The 23,621-nt window shown below is 35.6% G+C and overlaps 1 protein-coding gene across 2 annotated transcripts; it reads right to left on the minus strand.

The window, feature by feature from the left end:
* Positions 1–671: 671 nt before the first annotated feature.
* Positions 672–11,043, minus strand: LOC122300561 (SART-1 family protein DOT2). Of its 2 annotated transcripts, none has more exons than XM_043111311.1 (13): positions 10,694–11,043; positions 9,036–9,900; positions 8,433–8,574; positions 8,288–8,333; positions 7,791–7,904; positions 7,594–7,690; positions 7,272–7,338; positions 7,070–7,129; positions 6,152–6,770; positions 4,825–5,222; positions 3,355–3,575; positions 1,744–1,828; positions 672–1,003 (listed from the first exon to the last, which is right to left on the minus strand). In XM_043111311.1, the coding sequence occupies exons 2-13, from the start codon at positions 9,893–9,895 to the stop codon at positions 929–931; spliced, it is 2,784 nt and encodes a 927-aa protein (XP_042967245.1). In that variant the 5' UTR covers positions 9,896–9,900; positions 10,694–11,043; the 3' UTR covers positions 672–928. The 2 variants fall into 2 exon arrangements, with proteins under 2 accessions (XP_042967245.1, XP_042967244.1); XM_043111310.1 differs by having other exon boundaries at positions 8,279–8,333.
* Between the last annotated feature and the right edge of the window lie 12,578 nt (positions 11,044–23,621).

Genomic DNA, 23,621 nt, shown 5'->3' on the forward strand with positions numbered 1-23,621 from the left:
TAAAAGAATATGACCATTCGTAAAATAAGATAGTTAGAAAATAATATCCGTTAAATAATATAAATGTTAAAAAATTAATGTATTTTTTTACAAACGAAAAAATATTCTAATTTATCATTAGAATTACAATAAATGAAAAGATCAAAATAGATATTTTAATATAATAGTAATAGATTTTAGAGAATTTTTTGTTTGATATTGTTGAAAAGTAGTTTTTTATTTTTCGATACAGTAAATTTTCTATTCAAATTTTGACTAAAAAATAACTAGGCCGCTACTAATGCTCGCTAGATTGCGCGCAACTCGTCCGGATCATGTAACAACATGCTATCTACACGAGCGGCCAAATCTGGGCAAATCTGAAGCAAATATTATATCTCGATCCAGTTGGGAAAATCCTCGCACACGAAAAATGAAAACCAATATAAGTTGGTGCTTGCTGTTCGGCTCAAACAAGAACTTTAACGTGTTGACGGTGTCGACTACCCGTCTTTGATATAAAGAGCTATGGTTCAGGCCAAAGAATATTGTAGCCGAAAACATGCAATTTCACATCCGGACTCTCAACAGTTAATTAGAAAATCACGTCCATCCAGCATTTGGGGGATTGAGGGGGGAGGGAAGGGGAAAGCAAACCTGCTCGAGTAGTAGAGTTCCAAGTATACAAAATATGAGCAAAACTTTTAGCTATGAATTTAATATAGCCGTAGCCCCACAGCCAAATCTCACCAAGCAATTTCAGATCATAGATATTTTCCTTTACGAGTTACACAACTAACAAATTCAATTTATATACATAAAGTCCTCAATGGCAGAAATGCACATCAGCCAGTAGGCTAACATAAACCAACTCACTGAAGTCCTTTCCTGGAACTAAAATTAGAATAAGAGCATTGACTCCGCTCCAAAATTCTGCCAAAAAGAACCATCAAGGTTTAAACTTCTTTGCCGCACCTGAATTTGCTGGCTCAGCTTTACGCTTTATACCCAAGAAATGTTCAACCTGAAAGATGGACAAAAAATATTTTTTATAGTTTTTTTTTCAGTTGTTTTTCTGATAGGTTACAAAAGATTGCATCTTGTAATCAATATTTGGAATGTGGATATAAATAATTAAACAAAATAAAGGATACTTAAAATTATGGTTGGAATGCTATGATTAGAAGATGCGATTCTCAACCTTTGTAGTCACAGAAAAACCAGCCTTTTTGAACAGGCTACTCCATCTCTCTAGCACCCTACTCTCTTACTTTTGGGAAATTTGACGATCAGTTTTTAAAATTTTAACTTTCTAGATTCAACTTATCAGGATTGGTGTTAAAGAACCAGAACTTCTATCCAAAATACAAAAGCACCATGGCATGCATTTCCCAGCATGCACAAGGCAGGCAGTTCACAGGAGGTGTACAAAGCGAGGAACTATCTACGATTTAGGAACAGTTCTTAAGCTTGTTTCTATTTCATAATTATAGAAGCAGGTCTAGTTGAACCATCTACAGAAGAAAACTGCAGCCACCAATGCTAAAACTCTATTTTTATATCAAACCAAAAGGGCCTGATAAGTTTAAAGATAATTCCTCAGAAAACATCTACAGGACTGAAACAAAAAAGTTCATTAGAAAATTTCTACAAGACTGAAAAAAGATAGTTCCTTACTTTCCAACTTTTGTGTGAGCATCCATTTTTTAATGCACATAACAAACGCAAGGATAGCATCAAAAAAAAGTTCTCTAGTTGACTGACCTTTCTATCGCCAAGCATGGGCGTCAAGCCCCCAGGTAGATCCTTCTCAACAGTAGCAAAACCACTTCTATGATCACTAGTTTGCCTGGTAAAAAACATGAAAAAAAGAGTTGATATTTTTGAGTGATTTGATGTTTAAACAATGCCATTTTGACCATATAACTACAGACTATACATAAATTTTTATTGAGATCTTTGATTAATTTTTTATTCAAAATTTTGATTAAGAACTAAGCTTTCTTTGAAGGGATGCAAAACATCATATGAATTTATCCATCAACTGAAAACACCAAGAGTCTAGATATCCAAGCACAACATCATGATGATCTACAAGCTAGGGACACCAAATTTGCGTTCACCACCATTAAAATAGCTGTACCATTGTGATAAAATCTCCATCATCTATTTTTAACAACATTGTGACTCAACAAGTGATTAGAACCTGCCCAACAAGGAATCAACATTGGAATAAACACTTCCCACCCTCCAATTAATAACTGTTTTACACGTACCCTGAACTGCCAAAACTAACACATTGCATTCCCCAACTATCACCAATAGCTACAATCCAAAAGTCAATAAGATTATGCCACCTATTTTTCATCATCTTAAGGGTCAGGCTGGGCTAAATGGTGTGCTTTTCACAGAAATTAGCAGTTGGAGAAATGTAATGTCAGTTTTGACAGTTTGGGGAGCAGAGTGTAAGACATCTATTAGTTGGAGGGTGGAAAGCGTATTTTCCCCAATAAATATCCTTAATATGGACCAATACAGTGAAGACATCGTGATCATCTGACAGCAACCTAGATTCCGCAACAAATGTGGGAAAGTGTAAGCGCCACTACTAGCACTGGAACAGAAAGGGGAATAAAATGTTAGGCACCATATTTAATTAATGAACATGAAATTGCAGTGCCAAGCCCTAACTAACTGTTTCTCCTAAGTCCTAACACAGCACCCCCCCAATTTTGGGTGGGTAGATCCCCAAAGAGATCCCTGTGGAAGTAAGCTGATATTTGTTAAACTTCACACATCATTTCAACAAAAAATTTACACCATCAAAAACTATCCAGTAAAGCTTTGGCCATGTTTGGTTAATGAAATTTTGAGGATTTTTTTGAAAATTTTTTAGATGTTTTTTATTGGGTTTTCTAAAGGTAAATAGGAAAATTTGAATAAAAACTATTTTGAAATGTTCGTATTGGGATTTTGAAAAGTTGTTTAAATATAACTTTTTTAGTTTTTGTAAAAGTTAATTTTGTTTTTGTGTTTTTGACTTTTCACTGAGATCTAGGCAAATGATTGGATGAAAAGTTGAAATAGTAAATTTTTTTTTTTTTAGATTGAAAGCTGTTTGGTTTGAAGTTGAAAAATTATTTTAGAATAATTTTGAAAATCAGACTTAACCAAACATGGCCTTTGTTTTGGGAGCAAGAGTTGCTGATAGTAGCATGAAGTATCATGCCAATATAATTTTTTATCTACCCAATCTATCACGAATGCCTCTTTTGGTCAGAACTATTTTTTCGACATTCTTTCCTTATATCAAAATTCATTAGAAGTTGATAATGATTTTAAGTGAACAGATAAGTAATAAGAACAAAAGTATACCCTGGTTTAACATGACCACTAAGGACAAGATAGGGTGTCTTTAACTGCATTTGAGCTTCCCTCATCCTCTCCACAGACATTGATGGTGTATCTGAATTCTTCATCTGCTTCAATTTCAATTCTTCATGGTATTGCTTCATGCGCTTTTCTTGCTTCATTTTGCCAGGTCCCTTCCCATGAAACTTATGTGAAATCATCCGAAAGGCTTCCTTTGGAGTCATCTGGTAAAAACATGGTCACAAGTCACGAATAGACCCTAAAACTTACAAAGAAAAATGCATAAAACTAATGGCTTACATATAGGCACATATAGCCGGAAGCAAGAGCCTCATATTATTTACAACAGACTAATATTTGACTACCTTCCATTTATCTGCAACATTTGACCAACACACTAACTCAGAGGCACAGACAAGACAACATGTTTTGACACGGCCATCCACAATCAGTCTCAAAGTCCACAAAATCATTGAGGTAGTCAATTTTTCACCTTATATGAGAAGCCATCTTTTTTAACACCACATTTATCTTGAATGTCTCACCCATCTCTATCTTCACTTTACATAAATTAGTAGCAACTAGCTATCATGACATCATCTCTGTCTTCAATTAGGAGTTCAATTTATTATTATTTTTTTATAAGTAGGAGTACAATTTAATATATAACAAATAAATAACAATATGGCATTAAATGCATGCTTCATAGCCATTAAAAGAACCATAGTGGCATGAAATGATGTGGTTAAAAATATAAAATTAAAAAAATTCTCTGTGGTAACCAGTTTGTTTTGTATAACCTCCACTCAAGGATGTGATTTAAAATTTTAAACCAATTGAAGATGGTGAGAGAGAGAGAGAGTCCAACAGACAAGCAAACATTAACTTATGCAATATAGCCCTCCTCAATTGTGAGATTCATAGATCCATAAAACAGCCCATTTGCTTGAAAATTGAACAAACTTTCAACTGGTTTCACTCTCATATCTACACCATGCACCTTGTGTGAACTGTCTCTCTAACAAGCATAAGCAGCATCCAACAGAAGCAATTTTAAACCAATTGAAGAGGGTGAGAGACAGAGAGAGAGAGAATCCAACAGACAAGCAAACATTAACTTATGCAATATAGCCCTCAATTGTGAGATTCATAGATCCATAAAGCAGCCCATTTGCCTGACAATCAGGTTTTAAAGGAACAAACTTTCAACTCGTTTCACTCCCATATCTACACCATGCACCTTGTGTGAATTGTCTCTAACAAGCATAAGCAGCATCCACTCCAATGGTCAATTCCTCTCACTGAAGTTAATTGGGGGAAAAATAGTACCTTATTTAAGTCAGCCCACTATGTCAAACCACATTGATGAGAGAGGATAAGTCAACAATGATGTTCTTTTTATGTAAGTAATAAGTCAACTATGATGTTTACACAATTCAATTTGAATATTGGCTTAAACAATGAAGAACTTACAATTCGCCCAAATTCATCTGTCCTCTCAATTCGAATCTCCTTCTTATAATCAACCAAAGTGGATGAACGAGTGTCTTTTGCTTCATCATCATCAACAATGCCAACAAGTTTGCTTTTTTTCTTGTCCATATTTCTACCACCCCAATCAATACTTTCTTTCAGTGTTCCTCGATCTTTAAGAAGCTTCAGTGCACCTGATAATCCTTTCCCAACTGCAACTTCATGTATGGTTTCATCTGGCACAGTCTCCTCCTTGTCCTCATCAGCAGGCTCCTCATCTTTACTGACATCATTAACTTCAGTCCATCCACCAGCTTCATCTTTTATTTCTTCCTCAGAAACTTTTGGCTCTTCATCTTCTTGCATAAAAACATCTTCATTTTCAGGCTTTCGGGCTTCTGATAGAACAATAGCAAAAGTAAAAGTTATTAACATTTATTTTTTTATGAGTAAGATCATTTTTTTTTTTTTTTTGAGTAAGATAAAATTTTATTAATAAAGGAAGGTGTTACCACAGTGCACATGAAAGATATTAATATAATTATTTATACAAGCGTTGGAAGATTTCAAAACCTACAGCAAAGTAAACTGTTATTTTAAAGGGAGAGACTCTAAGCCCTTGTTTGTGAACACAAACCATCTCGTCTCATCTCAAAATTTCTTATAATTTCCTTCCCAAACATCACTCAAACACAAATACTTATCAATTCCAAATCTTCAACTTTTTCACCTAATCATTACAACTTCCCAAACTTCCAAACAAAACATACAAAACAATATTACTTTTTCAAATTTCAAAACAAATATAATATTAAAAAATTATATTCTATCAATATTCTAACTTTATAATATTTTATTCAACTTTTTCTCTCTTTTCCCAAAATTCAATAAAACATCTTAACTCAAACCATTTCACTAATATTCACATAATTCTCATCTCATCTCATTCCCAAAAATCTTCCAGATAGTGCAGATAGAGATAATACAAATTCACATCCAAATAATGTCATATAACCACCATGCTGTAAGCAAAGAGGTTGGCAGACTGAAAAGAAAATAGAAACATCTTAGAATGCCAGAGGGAGAAGAATCGAAATTGACACGTAAATGGAAGCACATGTAAATCAATAGCAACAGTACCAGGACACATTTGATAGGGAAATGGTAACAACTAAATCTAAATTTTGACCATCTAATAAAAATGGCTCCCAGCTGACCGCATGATATTGAAAGACGAGAATCGTATAGCAGTCAGTTTATCCAGGGAAACAGTAAGACAGCTCAAATCTCAATTTATCCAATACATAAACCTAAAAGAGAAAAATACCTTCATCAAGCTGGAGACCCCAGACAAACTCCTCCATTTCTGTAAAGACGACCTTGTTTTCTTGTGACTCTCCAGTAGTTGGGTTTTGATCTTCAGCAGTTTCTCTGCTGGTGTTAGTGGTGGCAAGAAGTGCAATTGCTTGAGGACCAGATGCCACCTCTGCCTCTTGCTTTTTAAGCGCCATTTTCCTTGCTCTTTCTAAAGATTTATAAAGATCCTCATCGTCATCTGCAAAAACTGGATTTTCATCCTCCTCTACTTTAACAGGAAGAGTTTGTTCCAACCGCAGTGATCGCGATGCCTGATCAGCTTTCACATAGGCTGACTGGTATGCATTGTTTCTCAATTCAGCCTCAGCTCGTTCTTGCTCCTCTCTTGTGGCTTGCCTCCTTGCATCCTTCCGGGGACCAAGATCCCCAACACCCAAACCAGCAGATAGAGCCTCTGCTTCAAGGGCATCTAAATCCAGCTTCTCTTTCTTTCGCAAGGATTTCTTTTTCTTAGGCTTTTTAAATTGAAGCATTTCTTCTTGAGTAAAGTAATCTGATGAGATCTTCCCAGCTGAGTTGAGATCTTCAAAGTGATTATTTGTGGAAGAACCCTCTATCCTCCTACGGAGCTGGCAATAGGGAAAATATATTCTTCATGAACAAGGGAAATTTTGATTAAGAAATAAATTATTCAAGCATGAAAAGACGCTTAAAATCATCTTTCATCACAAATATTCAAACTGTGCAAATTAAGTGAAGGGGAAAAAAAGACAGCAGAAAGGAAGAATAACTCAAATAAACAGAAGTCACCAAAACAGTGATTTTTAAAATGCCATTACTGTATAGGAAGTTCCCCATCCCCATCCTCAAACAGAGCCACTCTCCTCCTTTATCTTCTAATATATTGTACACGGAATAACAAGTTTACCTCTTGGAGCTTCTTCTCTGCTTCACCAGAGAAATGTCCTCTTTCATCCAGAGCTACTCCCTGAAAATAAGAATCGAGTAAGCACATATTTCAAGACCACTGTCCATGATCAACATTTTCTCCCAGTAATTTTAATTAAAAAAGAAAGGCAAACAAAGCTCAGGAAAAAACTAAAGCACAAAAGGCAAAAGAAAAAATAAACCTCATCTGCAGTGGGATCATCATACTGTGGCAGCATTTTCTTCTCTGCTCCAGGTTCATCATTAAACCTAAAACGTCACAAGGAAAGTGTCATTAGCCATTTTTGGTATGATTATGAATGACAAGACATCACAAAAACAATTTTTGATAGGTAAGCAAGAAATTTTAATGATTGCAATAGGCATAGCCCATGTAAACAGGTCACAAGAGAAACACATAAGCATGATTAACAATTGATACAAGAGAGTCATGGATACTAAATCCATTGAATTCTATTACAACTGGCCATTGGAATAAAGTATTGATCCCAACATTCATCTTACTTATCATCATAGATCCCTGTTTTCTTCTTTGCGGCCTTGTATGCCTCATCCCGCCGTTTTTGCTCTCCAAGTTCAATATTCTCAAGCATATCGGTGTCTGTCACATCAGACCAAAATCGTCTGTTACATTAAAATGTCAAGTCATCTTAAGACACTTGAGCTCTGAAAAGCAAAAAGTTACACCAGAAAAGCTTTACCTTCATTGATGTCCCCATCTGCAAGTATACTCTGATCTTTGAGCGTTAAGACAACTGCCCCACCTTCCATTACTTTGTCAAGGCCATGGAGAACTTTAACTCCTGCCAGATCATCTGCCAAGTGATAAAATTAAAACAATGTCAGTCTGGATCAGCAATGTAGCAACCCATCAACCAGAACCATTAGCTTACGGATCAGATACCAGAAGTCAGCATAAATCATGAACAGAAGCGAATTCATTCAGACCAATTAACACATGCATGCACATGCAGACACGCTGATTATTTCATTATCGTACTTGGACATCATTAGGAAATTCCATGAGTCCCCAATAGAACTAAATGAGTACAGTATTTGAATCAGTCCAACTGTGCACTCAAAATGAAGAAAATACAGGCTGGACAGATTCAATTCCATGTGGCCCAGACCCCCAATAAATCAATTTGATGGAATAAACAAAAAGTCTTCAAAGAGTAAGAACTGTTACGAGCAGTACGCTGGCCTGGTTCTTCATCATCACTGTCTCCTTGACCAATATTGTCCTGAGAAAACTCATACCATGATATTAGTGAAAATTCTCGCATGAAATCAATCGTCTTGTAAAACGTAGTACAAATAGACACTGCAAAAACAAAACTAACCTGCTCCTCAAAGACCTTAGAGAGCTGGAAGGCCTTCTCCTTTTCAGCATTCCTTTTGTCCTCAAGCTTACGACTCCGACTCACCCAAGATAAAATCTCAGAAACACCTTCAGATTTTTTATTCAATCTCTCTTCTCTCTTCCTGAATAAAAAAATTAAAATGAGAAGTAAAGAAATAAATTCATGTTACATAAAATTAGGTTTAGAAACATAGCATTTCAAATGGTTAAAAAATATAGTTTTTCAAACTTCTGAAACTTAAATGACTTGTCACACCACCAACAGAGAATGCAACAAATCCTAGGAAAGAAATTAAATATGATGTAAATGACTCTCCAAAATAATTACACAACTAAATCAGAATAGGACACAATATCTAATTGAATACTAGAAAGAAAAGTAACCTAAATACAAATTCATACGGTGCCAAGAACAAAGTAGCTACTGGAAAAAGAGAAGTGAAACAAGGGTAGCACAAAAGAATGGTTGTGATTGTTTCACAAAACTAAGGTAGTATTTGTGGGAAAAAGAATCTCAAGCATTACAATTGTTAATTTCATATGCCAATATGCACAAATAAGGCAAAAATAAAGATTTACTAACTTCAAGATGCGCTCCTCAAGCTCTGATGCAGACAGGTGACCCTCAGCATTTTCTTCAATCTCACTGTGGTGGAACACCTTCCCTTGCTTTGAAGCATCCCTAACCTTATTTTCTTCATAGTCCATTTTAGGCTCTTCATCCTTGCTCCAATTGTAATCTTCCTCTGGAGTTTTCCTGCTCATTCTTTCTCTATCTCTTGACCTCTCTTTATCTTGATCTGCCTCCCTCTCCTTCTCCCTGTTTTTATCTTTTCCCTTCTCCCTCTCTGCATCCTTAAAGCTTTCTCTATCCTTCTCCCGATCTTTATGTCTTTCTCTTTCCTTCTCCCTTTCCTTTTCCCTCACCCTATCTCTCTCCTTTTCTCTTTCCACCCTGTTCTTCTCTTTAGCTCTCTCCTTTTCACGTCCTCGATCACTGTCCTTATCTGTCTCTCTTTCCCTCTCCTTCTCCTTCTCACGGTCCTTCCCTCGATCTTTTCCATCTTTATCCCTATCACGCTCTTTTTCTTTATATCTTTCACGTTCATAGTCTTTCTCCCTCACCTTAATATCTCTGCTCCTATCCTTCTCCCACTCATCCCTATCTTCTTTCCTCCTATCCCTGCTTGACACTCGATCCTTCTCTGCATCTCTGGCTGATTTTTCCCTTTCCTTTGAAACATCATCACTAATTCTCTTTGACCGTTCTCGGTCTTTACTCCTATGTTCCTTGTCTTCCCCTCGGCTACTCTTCTTCCTATCTTTGCTCCGGTGCTTGCTTGATTTATCAGTTCCATTCTGTTCAAAATCATCATAAGCTCCTCCATCCCAGTGTTCTCTCACTGGAGAATCATCTTGATTATCCCTCCATTCCATGTCCATCACAACTAAAAGAAAATATAAAACTGATATTAGACCATCCATTTACCTCACTATTAAAAAGGAACAAAAATACAAAGGGATAAATAAATAGCAGAAACTGGCAGAAAATTTTAGGCATTATCAAGCACGAGCTCATGGTCAATAGTACGAAAATTTGTGGAGCTCACTCACGTTTTCACAATTTTTTTTCTAATGGCACCCAGTGTGCGAAAACAAAGTCTTGACTAATCCTGGGATGCACAGGCCATCAGCAGGAAATTTCCTGCAAGTGTGCTTTAGGTAATTCAAGGGAAAATTAACCTAGTCAGATGGCTCCTAGAAATTTTTTACACTTAAAGAGGATTCGAACCTTGAGCCGGGAGAGAGTATACCACCAAGACCACAGCCCTTACCATTTGAGCCAACCCCTAGGGATTATATCGAAAATTTCACAAAAATTTATATTGAATAGGGTTCCAAGAACGAAAGATATTGCATAGCTTCGTTTGGCTGCTTTGCAATCGTATGGACCCAATAATCAATTCGAAGTCACTACATCTAACCCAGTACAACATCTTAGCCCGTTTTAAACAATAATTTTTTCTTCCCATAATCCAAAACAACAAATAAACACTCTCCGCAATGATTTGCATGTATCTTCTAGTAAATTTTATCGGGAACCAAACTGAAGATTAATCAGTAAAAAATCTTCGATAAATCATAGTACATTCCACAAACCGTAACCATCAAAAAGAGAGCGTCGGATATTAAACCCTAACGAAAAAAATTCCTGTGAGAGAGAGGAAGAGATATGTGTACCTCTTCGAGGATGTTAGCTGTAGAAAAGTTAAAAAAAAAGTCGTGACGGAAGCGGCGAGGAATAATATATATCAATCGACGTTGTGTAGAAGCAGTGAGAGAGCAATAAGTTGGGGCAAGATCGAAAGTGGGGAGAGAGAGAGAGGTATAGATACTAGCGGTAGAAGGCAGTCGGAGACGTCGGTGAGGGCTGTCGGACACTCGACGGGACTGGGGCGCGGGGGAACTGCCGATGAAGAAGCTGGCGAACGGCTCTCTGTCTGGGATGCTCGGGTTGGGAAAGAAAAGGTGGGGAACCGGGGCGCCGGGGAAGGGATAGCAGAGAAAATAGAACTGTGTTGAGATCCCGTTATGTATCGTTTTCGAATAGGAAATTATCATTATTTTAAATTAAAAAATTATAGTGTCGTTTAAATGATTTAATTTGTAATATAAATTTTAAATTTTATAAATTAAATTCTATCATTAAGTGAATTATATGCTCTACGCTGTCTTTGTTAAAGCCAAACGTGTGCACAACTTGCTACAATAGAGGAAAAGTCATTCCTGTCCACGGTGACATGTCAGACTTCAATCAGTGTTTGGAGCCTGCGGCAGCGGCTCGGAGCAGGTATATAGTGACCGTATATACATTCATAATTTTAAATAGAAAATAAATGCAAAAAACATAAATAGAGATGGAGACATAGATTTAAGTGGTTCGATACTAGACCTAGATTATTTGGAGGACAAATTTACTATAATATGAGTACTTTACAATCTCTCATTTCTCTATATACAACGAAGGTTGGAGGATTATTTTATGAAGAAGGTCATTGTCTCTAGAGTTTTTGTAGCCAGGTTAAAGAAGTCAGAGAAATTCAAGAAGAAGTTTCATTTCTCGTTTGGTTTGATCTCTTTTTATCCTGGCATTGAGAGTGATGAGGAATGGCAGCTTTATTCCACTCCGCGCTTGCACACCTGACTTGCTTTTCCCCCTTTCTCCTTTTTATTTTCCTTTTCGTCACCTCATTCTTTTTCCTCTGATGTCTTCTTTTTTCTTATTCCCTCATTGTCTCTTCTACCTCTCTTCTTCAATTGTCTTCTAATTGGGGCATTTTGATGGACTGGGCTTAGTTTAATTGGCCAGGGGGATATTTTATCCCTCCTTCAGTCGCTCGCAATTTTTAAGGTCAATTCGCTCCAAAAGTCTTAGGGATTTGTAAATTTAATTGCAACAAAGATAGCATGCATAAGACTGTAGAAAAATAAACTCCAAAAGTGGGTCCCTCATTTTTTGTTTTGCTCGCATTAAGCAATAATATTTTCGAGTGCGAAGCTAGGCGGGAGATGTATTCAACTAAGCTAAGTGCAAGCCCAGAGCTTGGCTCAGAGAGTTAGGTGGGAGATGTGCTCGACTGACTAAATGCGAGCGCGGAGCTCGACTTAGGGAGCTAGACGAGAGATGTGCTTGACCACATTAGTTGAGAATGCGGAGCTCGGCTTGGGCGGGAGATGTACTGGACTACACAAAGTGCCAACAAAGAGCTCGAATTGGGCGCAAGGGTCAGGCAGTCAAGGGACTGTCGTGCGCCCATAGTTCATGTCAAATTTAAGGACTCGACTTTGCTGAGCCTATAGGTGAAGGTCAAAGCAATCAAGATATTGTCATCTTCACTGTTCATCGCGAGTCAAGAGACTCGATTTTGAGTTTGCTTGTATGGATGTTTGCTTGATAGATTGCATGAGATCATTTTGTTGTTAACAAAGAGTGCATATTCTACCAATCAATTTTGTTTTTTATAGTGTTAGTAGATTTTCGCCCCTTGATGTGAATTGTTGTTGGCGTTTCCATTTTGATATTGATGCTAGATTTTGTTTGTAGTAACCCGCACTAAGTGGTCAAGGAGCCCGTCGACTCATTTGGTCTATCTTAGATAGTTGTCGAGGCCGTAGACTCATTCCCAAAGATAACCTACGCAAGGCAGTTGTGGAGTTCGGAGGCTTGTTTTTGGAGGTAACCATTTGGCAACAGTTATGGTACAAATAGCCGAAAAGTTCTATGATCTAGCAACTCCACGAGGCCGAGGAGCTTGCTGCTGAGGAAGTCCAGGTGGTTAAGGAAGTGGCCGGGGAAAGGTAATTGAACCCATTGGTTTGCATAGCGGGTGCCCGCCTCTACAAGGTGAGATGGTTCCCATTTGCGTTCATGACGGGATGCATGCCAGGCTTCATGGTCGAGGAACCAACTCAGCTATGGAGTATCTTGTGGTGACATCAACTCCCACGTAAGGAAATGCAAGAATCGTGACACTGTGATAATGACAACACGGGTCACGCACCCTAAACGACAAATGCTAAGTGTGTGTATATGCAAAAAAGTGTAAAACAAAAATCGCAACGAATAAATAAAATAAGTCAACTAATTACCCAAATTTACAATACAGATTCACCAAAATAAAATTATTTTAAAAGATTATACAGTTATCCAGTAAAAATATAATAAAACCTAAATACATGATCAAAATTGAGAAACAATCCCAAAACACGAAAAGCGGCCCCAAGTCACTCCTCTGGTGAAGCCAAAACCTCACGCTCGACATCTTCATCTGTATCAAAATCTACAATTCCATAAAATTAAACCATAGAGAAGAATACCGCGTGAGATAAGGAATCTCAGTAAGTAACCAACCAAACAACCCAAGAGATAAAAATTCATTTACACACCAACATGAATACATGCACATGCATGAGACTAAAAATTATCATTTTCTCCAAAAATGACTTTTTCCAACGCACGCCATTAAATACCATCTACCATTTTTCTTGAAAATGACCAAAACATAAACCCACCATTTTCCTAGAAAATGGTTCTCGTATCAATTTAATCATAAAGTGTCATTTTTCTAGAAAATGGCCAACATATCCCTTTATTCAGTCACTGTAGGTGAGACTTACCACCATCTCTGCTTACCAACATCCCTACTGCTTGCACTTTAGGCGGGAATCATAGGCGATACTTACCACCATCTCTACAGCTTGCATTGTAGGCGTGAATTATAGGCAGAACTTACCACCATCCCTACTGTGTGCACCATAGGCGGGACTCTACCACCGTCCCTACTTACCATCATCCTATAATTCTTTTTCCTCTCTTTCATTCGTTTCAATCCATTCATTACAAACATACCCAAAATTATTTCTTAACACGAAAATCTAGTTTTCAAACACAACACATGAAAATTCATGCAAACAATATATTTGATATCATGGCATATCACACATCAGATAAGAATTTACCAGTTACAAACCCAAGTGCACAAATCCACAAATAAATCCATAATCCACACTTCTCGAACCCAAGGCCCGGCACAACCAATCAGACTGCAGAAAAATATGTTAGTACAAAAATATATTTAAATCTCATTAAATTCTTTGAAAAATTACTTACAATGACGGAAGAAAATTCTGGAAGATTGAAGGTCATGCCAAAAGTGGCGGAGCAACAGCGGACAGAAATTTCACAAGTGTAGTCGTGGGTCACAAATAGAGAAAATCAAATGGAAGCTAAGGAAGGCTTGGGCTGGCCATAGAGGAGCTTATGGAGGTCGGTAGAGTTGATGGTGGTGGAAGAGATCAGCCAACTAAGAGTAAGAGAGGTCATAGGAGAGTGTGGAAGAGTGAGGGAAGGTGGAGGCACAGTTGGGGTTGGAGAGGCTAGGGGAGATTCGCCTGGGATAGGGAAAGTTGATGATGGTGGTGCAATGACTAGGCGACAGTAGACGACGGCAGCAAGGGGAGAAAACCATGGATCTTGGTGTGCTTTGTGGGAGAGAACGACGGAGAGTTAGGGGTTGAGCTTGGTGGAGGGTGATGGTTGCGGCAAGAAAGGAAACTATTGTGGTGGTGGTGGCACCATTAGGCGGCGCAGCAAGTGTAGAACCAACTCAAGCTACACACGACTAGGAGAGAGAGAGAGAGAGAGAGAGAGAGAGAGTGTGTGTGTGTGTGTGTGTGTGTGTGTGTGTGTGTGAGTGAGTGAAGGATGGTGCTGGGGTGGGTGAGGTAGCCGAAGGGTGGTGGAGCTGGTGGGCCAGACAATGGCGCATGATGGATGCTGGAGAGAGAGAGAGAGAGAGAGAGAGAGAGAGAGAGAGAGAGAGAGAGAGAGAGAGAGAGAGAGAGAGAGAGAGAGAGAGAGACCGAGGTGAGTGAAAGAGAGAGGGTCATGCACAGGCTAGGGAGGAAGAAGAAAGAGAAAAAGAAAAGAAGAAAAAGAGAAAAAGAAAAGGGAAAATGGAAAAAGAAAAAGAAAAAGAAAAATGAAGGGAAAGTAGATCTAGGCTTTTCATATTGGGATCTCAAAACTGATCCAACGAAAAGGATTTTAAAACGATTGTTTAAATTAAAAACCACAGTATATAAGTAAAATAAAATAATAGAACCCAACAATAAAATAATTCAACCATAAAATAATTTAAAATAAAGAGTAATTTAAATAATAATTAATAACAAGAAAAATACATTGAAATAAATTTCACACTTAGAAATCATAAAATAATATAGCAAAAAATCATTTTAATTTTAAAACAAGAAAACCAATATTAATAATAAATAAAATAATCATTAAATTAAAACACACGAAAAATATAGGGTATCACATACCCCACCGGCGACAGAGATCATTGGCAGTCGTAGTGGTGATGGGCAACTGCTCGCCAACTCGCAAGTGTTATCAGAAGTGGGCCCTCCTTCGAGTGCACAACAACATGCACTCATTGCTGGTACCATGCACAGCCATCATTGAGGGTGGTCGACACGACGTGGGAAGAAACCTCCGGCGGTCCACGTGGTGACCGCTAGTTGGTCATTGGGCTCACGGTTGGTCACCGTGAACTCTTGGGTCCATATTTCGTCCATTGGACCTGTGGCCATGTGCATGGCATTGTTCACGCTATGCACAGTGGGTGCATGACTCTACACATGGTACACGTACACTTTCAATGCCACAATATTGTCAACTTAAATGGACAATTATTAATCTTACATGGCTGGGAACCTTTGTTCCCAGTTGGCAGTTGCAGTGTTCTATGCATTATGCACCAAAATGCACAGTATTATTAACCTTACGAGTGAGGAAAGGTTTACTCGCCCAATTTTTATAACAATTTTGTTAATCAAAATCAAAGTAAGAAAGCCTGAGAATACTTAATTTGAGAAAAAAATAATCTACTTCATTTGAGATTATTTTCACATCGGAAAATCATCATTCTCTCACTTCCAATGCAAAAAAGAAATTAATCACACAGACGATGTCAAATATTAATGCCAAAAAATTGTATAACATGCCAGAATAGGAGAAAGAGTCATTCCCAGCTTACAATGACATTTCGAGCCTCAATCAAAGTGGTTTGGAGCCTTCGGTAGCGGTTTAGAGTAGATGTACGGCGACTATACATACATCCATAGCAATTAATAGAAAATAAATACAAAAAATATAAATGGAGATGGAGATATAGATTTATGTAGTTCAGCATTGAGCCTATGTACATGGGTAGTTTGGAGGGCAGATCTACTATAATATGAGTGTTTTACATTCTCTCATTTCTTTTTGTATAACAGAGGTTGGAGGATTATTTTCTGGAGAAGCTCCTTGTCTTCAGTGCTCTTGTCTCTAGGTTGAACAAACTGGAAAAGTTCAAGAAGAAGTCTCATTTCTTGTTTGGTCTTATCCCTTTTTATCTTAGCCTTGAGAGTGATGGGAAATGGCAAATTTATTCCACTCATTATTTGCATGCTTGGTTGACTTACTTTTCCCTCATTTCTCATTTTTTTCCCCTTTTCGTCACCTTTGTTTTTCATCCGACATCTTCTATTTCCTTATTCTATCTTTGTCTTTTCTTCCTCTTTTTTATCTGTTGTCTTCTAATGGAAGCCTTTTGATGATTGGACTTAGTATATCTTGCCAGGATATATTTTATCCCCTTTCGTCTCAAAAATTGTACTGTATACGAACCAGGCCTTGAACTAGGCTTTTATGGTGGAGAGCTCAACTTTTATGGGCTGCAAAATTCATGCATACAATGTAAATTAAGATATTCATACCCTATATTTGAGAATTTTTTATAAACCGACTTACATGACCACCTTTAGCTGTCAATTATGACTTCAACTATACATAAACCGCCTTTGTACTTCTATATATGGGTATCATTCACTTGTATAAGTTCAATATTTTCATTATTGAATAACAACTTTTTTCTTACAATATCATTTCTCTTTTAGTTTTATAACACGTTATCAGCACAAGGTTTTGTTGATTTTGAAACTAGTAGTCTTATACTTTAAGTAAATTTTTCAATATCAAATATATAATATAAAATATAAACAAAATATGAAATAACAATAAATATAAAGAGTAAGGGTAAGAGAGAAGCAAACTCAGTATGTTAACGAGGTTCGGCCCCACTGCTTACGTCCTCGCCTCAAGCTACCCCTTGAGAATTTCCAAATTCACTATTCAACCTCCTTCAAGTGGAGATAGAAACCTATTACACCTTTGAACAACACCGCTACAAAGGATCCATGTAGAACACCCTCTACACTTGCAATCACCTTACACGTGGTGATTCAACTATTCCCCGTGTAAAATACTTTCTACACACACAAGGGTTATACACACCCTTTTTCTAATACAAGAGTTGATAGTGGGTAGGTTATTAGAAAACACTCCTCAATGAGTGAAATAAGAACAATACAGCGCAAACTATATCTCTCAAAATGAACAAGGATTAAGGCTCAATGCTTAGAGAAGAGAGAATGAAAGCTTTGAATGAATGTTGTATGCTCTTGGTGTTGTGAATGTGAAGCTCTCAAATGATCTATTTATAGGCATATGAGACTTCATATTCAAATTTAAAAAGATTCACATGTCAAAGACAACATCATTCACTTTTTCAAAAAAATCAAACCTAATCTTTTACTTTTGGCATATGACAAAAGGAGCACACTTTCCTTTTCAAAAAATTCAAACCTAATTTTTTACTTTTTGCATATGACAAAAGGAGAACACTTTCTTTTTCAAAATATTCAAACCTAATCTTTTATTTTTTGTATATGATAAAATGAGCACACTTTACTTTTCAAATTTTTCAAACAAAATCATCTACCTTTTGTATAAGTCTAAAAAAGCATCAATTACTTTTGAAAATATTCAAATAAAATATGCACATGTGAAAGATGACAATCAATCATCTTTAATATTTTCAAAGTTCAACCATTTAATCAAGGCATGCACATGTAAAAGATGACAATTAATCATCTTTCAAAATTTTCAAATTTAATTTTCAAAAAAATTCATGCACATGTGAAAAATGTATTTTAATGTTTTATGATAAAATATTAATTTTGAGCATTAATCCTAATTTCGAATTTTAAGAGATTTGCAACATTACTCTATAATTTTAATGTGAACTTATTTCCTTCTTGCTCATGCTTGGTTTTTTGATGTGCTTGATTCCATTGTATGAACAACTTGAACTTGAAACTCCTTTATTCTTTGAATTCATTTGTTATCATCAAAATCCATGTGTAGATTTATAATCACATGAAACTTGAAACCTTGGGTTCAACAATTACTTATTATTACTTAATAAAATTCTACATTTATTCCAAAGTTTACATTTCAGTTATATCTATAGTGAATTAATATTCTCATAATTTATTTTTTAGTTATATCTATAGGGAATATTATTTATGGTGAATTAAAATTTTCATAATTTACATTTCAGTTATATCTGTAGTCAATTTCTATTCACATTGTTTATATACAAGTTCTATTTATTTTTTATACTTGTTATGAATTATAGATGATAAGATTTATCTTGGAATAGAAATAGAGCATCACTGAAGGATCGCCCTAAACCAATAATTTTATTGAATATCTTATAAAAAAAGATGTATTGATTCTATGAGATAATTTAAAAGACTGATACATGTACCAAAAAATTGAGATCCTTCCAAAAGCTCGTTATGATTAATGCACTTGAATTTGCATAATTGAAATTGTGTAGAGAAAAGTCATTAAAGAATATCTTATTAAAATGAATGCCTCAAATGTGCTCTTGAAATAGCAATATCAAGTGCGAAAGTTCACAATATATTCTAAATTTATATCTTCTCTTCTAGTGGCTAAGTAAAATAATGAATTTTTGTTAAGAAATCATCATTCACGTCCTACTAGTTCCACATCATTCCCTGAAATGAATGGTATTGGATTTATATCATTATTAGAAGCGACTGGTGCATTTTTTTCAAAGAAACCAAGAGATTGGATGTGATAATGAATATCTTTATAGTACTGCTATGATTTCAGGCTAGCTAGAAGCTCGTATTGGAAAAACTATCAGCTTTTTCTTTAAGATGATATTATATAACTATTGAATCAAATATTATGATGCATCAAAAGTAATATGATTCAAAATATTTGTATGTTTTTTATGATTAACTTTGAAATTAATTACGATAAGTCGAATAATTTTCATATGGATGTCTATAAAAGAACCAGAAGATTCTTTTACCATAAAGTCTTCCCACCATGAGCGGAAAAAAAAATTTACTTAAAGCAAATAAAATAAAATAGTTCGATGATATCTTGATTGTCATATGTGAACTAGAAGTTCAGATGATAATTAATTTATGGATACAATAAGATAAAAATGTCTCATATTCTAGTTGCTAAAATCTCAGTGAGGATTGAAGTCCACATATGATAATTAAGAAATTTAACAGTCTAATGAACATAAGACATGTCTAGAAGCGTGGAAAACCTATTGATACAAAAGATAAAACATCCTAAACAGAAAACCACAAAGAAAATAAATTGGTGCTCCTTAAGAGGCCGTACCCACAAAACAGCAATAAGTTCGATCCGAAATTTCTGTACAAAATTCTCTCATAATAAAAACTCCTGAAGAGTATCTCCTGAAGAATAATCATCTTGAAGAGGAAACTACTGAAGAGTACTTCTTGAAGAGATTTTTCATGAAATGTCTTCCCTTGAATAGGGACAGGTACCTGAAAATAACGAGATCTCGATACATTTCATTAGTATTGGAGAAATTTTAGATAGAAATAAAACCGTTGTCGACAATATATTTTTATATAAGATGGCACTTGACATTACTAGAAGTAACGAAGAAAATGAGCTAAGAAAGAAACAATTCCTGCAGAATTAATATCACTAGTAAAATGTGATACATATAGACTTATAGTTCAAACACCTAAGAGGTGATGCTTGTTGAATATCAATGAGTATTTGTATAAAGGAAATGAAAATGTGATATATAAATCACGAGTCAGTTTCTCGCAGAAATAATATTGATATGCTTTTGAAGTTGATGAAATTATATTGAGATTTTTATTAGCTTGTTAATTACCGAGAGTTTGGGTATGCTTGATTAACTGCTATTTATATGGATCACCAAATAGGAAATGCATGAAGCATATAGTCCTAAAGTGTTTATTCTATTAAGTTTCAAAAATCCTTATATGATCTAAAATAATCCAAACGCATGTGGAGCAAGCTATTTTTCATATATTTTCAATATTTAGATTAGCTTTTATTGCAATTTATATAACTGATTTAAATGTCATTAAGGCTCCAGAAGAGCTCATGAAAACTGCACATATTTGAAATATAAATTAGAAAACCTTTCGGCTTCAAGGAGAGATAAATAAAATTATTAGTTCTGAAATATCATCTCTTAAATGCAATTAGTGTTTCAGATTCATATTACGGTTTTGTAAGAAATGTGCATGATTAAAGGAGAAATAAAATTGAGCAAACAAAACATCTACTAGAAGATAGAAACACAACGTGAATATTTGTGAAATATTATTTTATTATCTCGAAACAAAATTACAAAAATTTGAGGCTCTTCGCCTCATTCTTTAAATGATCTTGCTCTTCATAAATTTGCATAGCATGCCTGTCTAAAGGAGTAGGCAATCGAAAAGAAGAGTCAAATAATAAGTTTAAATTCATATTCTCTTGTTTTATTGTTCCTACCTTCATGTTGGACTCCAGAAGAAGTTGCTGAATGATAGAAATTTTATCGTTGAGATTGTCAACCTCACAAGTTTTGGATTGTAGTCGTTGAGAAAATGCGACAATGATTGATGAGCATCCGGTACCGAGACTTACACGCTCGTAGATAACATCATCATCTGACTTATTAGTCAAATCATTTTTATATTGCGTTATAGCACATATGGTAAAAGCAGAAATAACTGGTAAACAAGGTGTAGAATACCTTATATATTGGTCACGAGAAGATTGCTGGATCATTACAGAATAAGAATGCAGAAAGAGATTGCAAAGTAAGAATGCAAACTAATTACAAAAAAGTGAAGAAGATGGGATACGAATGAAGATGAGCTGGATATTTCTTTTATAGAGAAATTTATGAAAGCAAGACAAAATTACATACATTGATAGAGGATACGCTAAATACAAATATTCTACAGTTATTTACTAGGCCGAAATATTAAAAGCAGCTTGCCCCTATTCTCTTAGAAGTTGGACTTTTTCAGATATCCGTAGCGAGATTAAATGCAGCTTGTCTTTATTCTATAAGTCTTTGGACTTCTTCAAATATCTATTGTTACCGATCCTGTATTTGAGCCCATTCTCTTTCCAGATCCTCTATACGTGGCTGAAAATCACAAGCATACTGTTTGAGTGCCTTATTCTCCTCATTCAGTTTCCTGTTCTTACGACTCTTCGCAGAGAGCTTCTAAAGCAATTAAGATATTTGATTATTGAGTTGGTTGACCTCATTCACTTTAGCTAATAACCTCCGAGACATGGTTGTAACAGAGGCAAAATATTGAGCACTAAGAAATCTTGATTCTGAAACGACATCAGAATAACTCCTTCCAAAAAAATGAATTTTTGCTCCTATCATAAGAGCAACATCCTCAGGTGAGTAAAAAGAAGGACAAATCATTTCTATTATTTCACAGCGTCTTTCATGAAGCATCTATCTACAAGAGACAAGAGATGTAGCATCATAACCTCGTGACACCTGACAGCTCCAGAAGAGCTGTAAAATTTTGCGATGCTTGTCTAGTCTAAAAAGGTGGCCACCGATTTTGTTGAATATGGAAGTTGGCGGCTTAATTTTGATGACTTCTCCACTAACTATGTTATTCACAATAACTCCAGAAGAGCACAACTCTAGAAGAGTATTGAATTTAATATTAAAATGATTTTGAATCAATATGGTGAATTTGTTTACCAAAACATTATCAACTGCATCATTTAAAGAGTTTGTACACAATATTTAAATGCATCAACACAAAAACCTTTCACTATAAAGTCTTGAAGCACTTTTATATAGACAAAGCCCATCCCCGAAGTACTCCAATAGTTGTTCGATTACTTGATATGCAGAAAGATCCATTTCGTCCTTGTGAAGACGATGAAGAAATTCTTGGTTCTGAAGTACCTTATCTCAGTTCAATTAGAACCCTGATGTATGTTGCAAATTGCACTCGATTTGATATTGTATTTTCAGTTAATTTATTTGCAATATATAGTTCCACACCAACTCGAAGACATTGGAATGATATTAAACATATCATTCGTTACTTCCGAGATACGATTGATATGAGATTATTTTATCAATATGGATCAAGTCCACAATTAGTTAGATATGTAGATGCAAGTTATCTTTTAGATCCACACAAAAAGATCATTGCAATTCATGAAGAAAAAGATGAAATTGATGTCAAGCAGATTCGGTCAAGTGATAATTTAGCAGATTTATTCAGTAAGGCATTACCAACTGCAACATTTAAGAATATTGTGCAGATCATTGGACTGCAAAGATTTCAAAACCTATCATAATACACTTTTTCAGGGGGAGTAAATGTTTTGAAAACTAGTGCTGATTGTACTCTTTTTTTTTTGCTAAAGTTTTTTCCGATTAGATTTTCCTTTTCAAGATTTTAATGAGTCAATCCTAAAATGTTTGACAGTATACATGAATACTGTATTCTTTTTCCTTCACCATTGATTTTTTTCTCACAAGTTTTTTCCTTGGCAAGATTTTAACGAGGCATATTCTTTATATATGATCATCCAAAGGGAGAGTGTTATAAACCGACTTGTATGACCACCTTTAACCATCAATTATGACTACCATTTGCCGTCAATTATGACTTAAGTTAGGGGTGAGCATCGGCCGGTCCGGACCGGCACTGTTTGGACCGGACCGGACCGGACCGAATTGGGTTCGGTCCGGTCCGGTCCCATTTTTAAGGGACCGAAAAGATTCGGTCCGGTCCCGGTCCGAGAGTTTTTCACCCCGGACCGGACCGAATAGAAATAAAAAAAAAATAAATATTATTTATATATATTATTTATATAATAGTATTAGCATATTACTAATATATATAATAGTATACTATATGTATATATATTAAATATATTACAATATAATTACATAAATATTAAAAAAAATGTCATTAAATATTAGCATATTATATAAATATATAGTTATCACTATTACTATTATTACATATAGTTATTAGTTATAGTATAGTTATTATTACATATATTTATTAGTTATAGTATTATTACTAATAGACTAATAGTATTAGCATATTACTAATATATATATATAATACTATATGTATATATATTAAATATATTACAATATAATTACATAAATATTAAAAAAAATGTCATTAGAAAAAAAAAAAAAAAAAAAAAAAAAGGGTCAACCTTGGACCGACCGGACCGGACCGGACCGAATAGGATCGGACCGGACCGGTCCTGATGGAGTTCGGTCCGGTCCAGGGTTGGAAAACCCTGGACCGAATAGGTCCGGTCCGGTCCACAAAATCGGACCGGACCGGACCGAACTCACCCCTGACTTAAGTT

Source organism: Carya illinoinensis, chromosome 2 (genome assembly GCF_018687715.1).
Source record: "Carya illinoinensis cultivar Pawnee chromosome 2, C.illinoinensisPawnee_v1, whole genome shotgun sequence".
NCBI classification, from domain to species: Eukaryota; Viridiplantae; Streptophyta; class Magnoliopsida; order Fagales; family Juglandaceae; genus Carya; species Carya illinoinensis.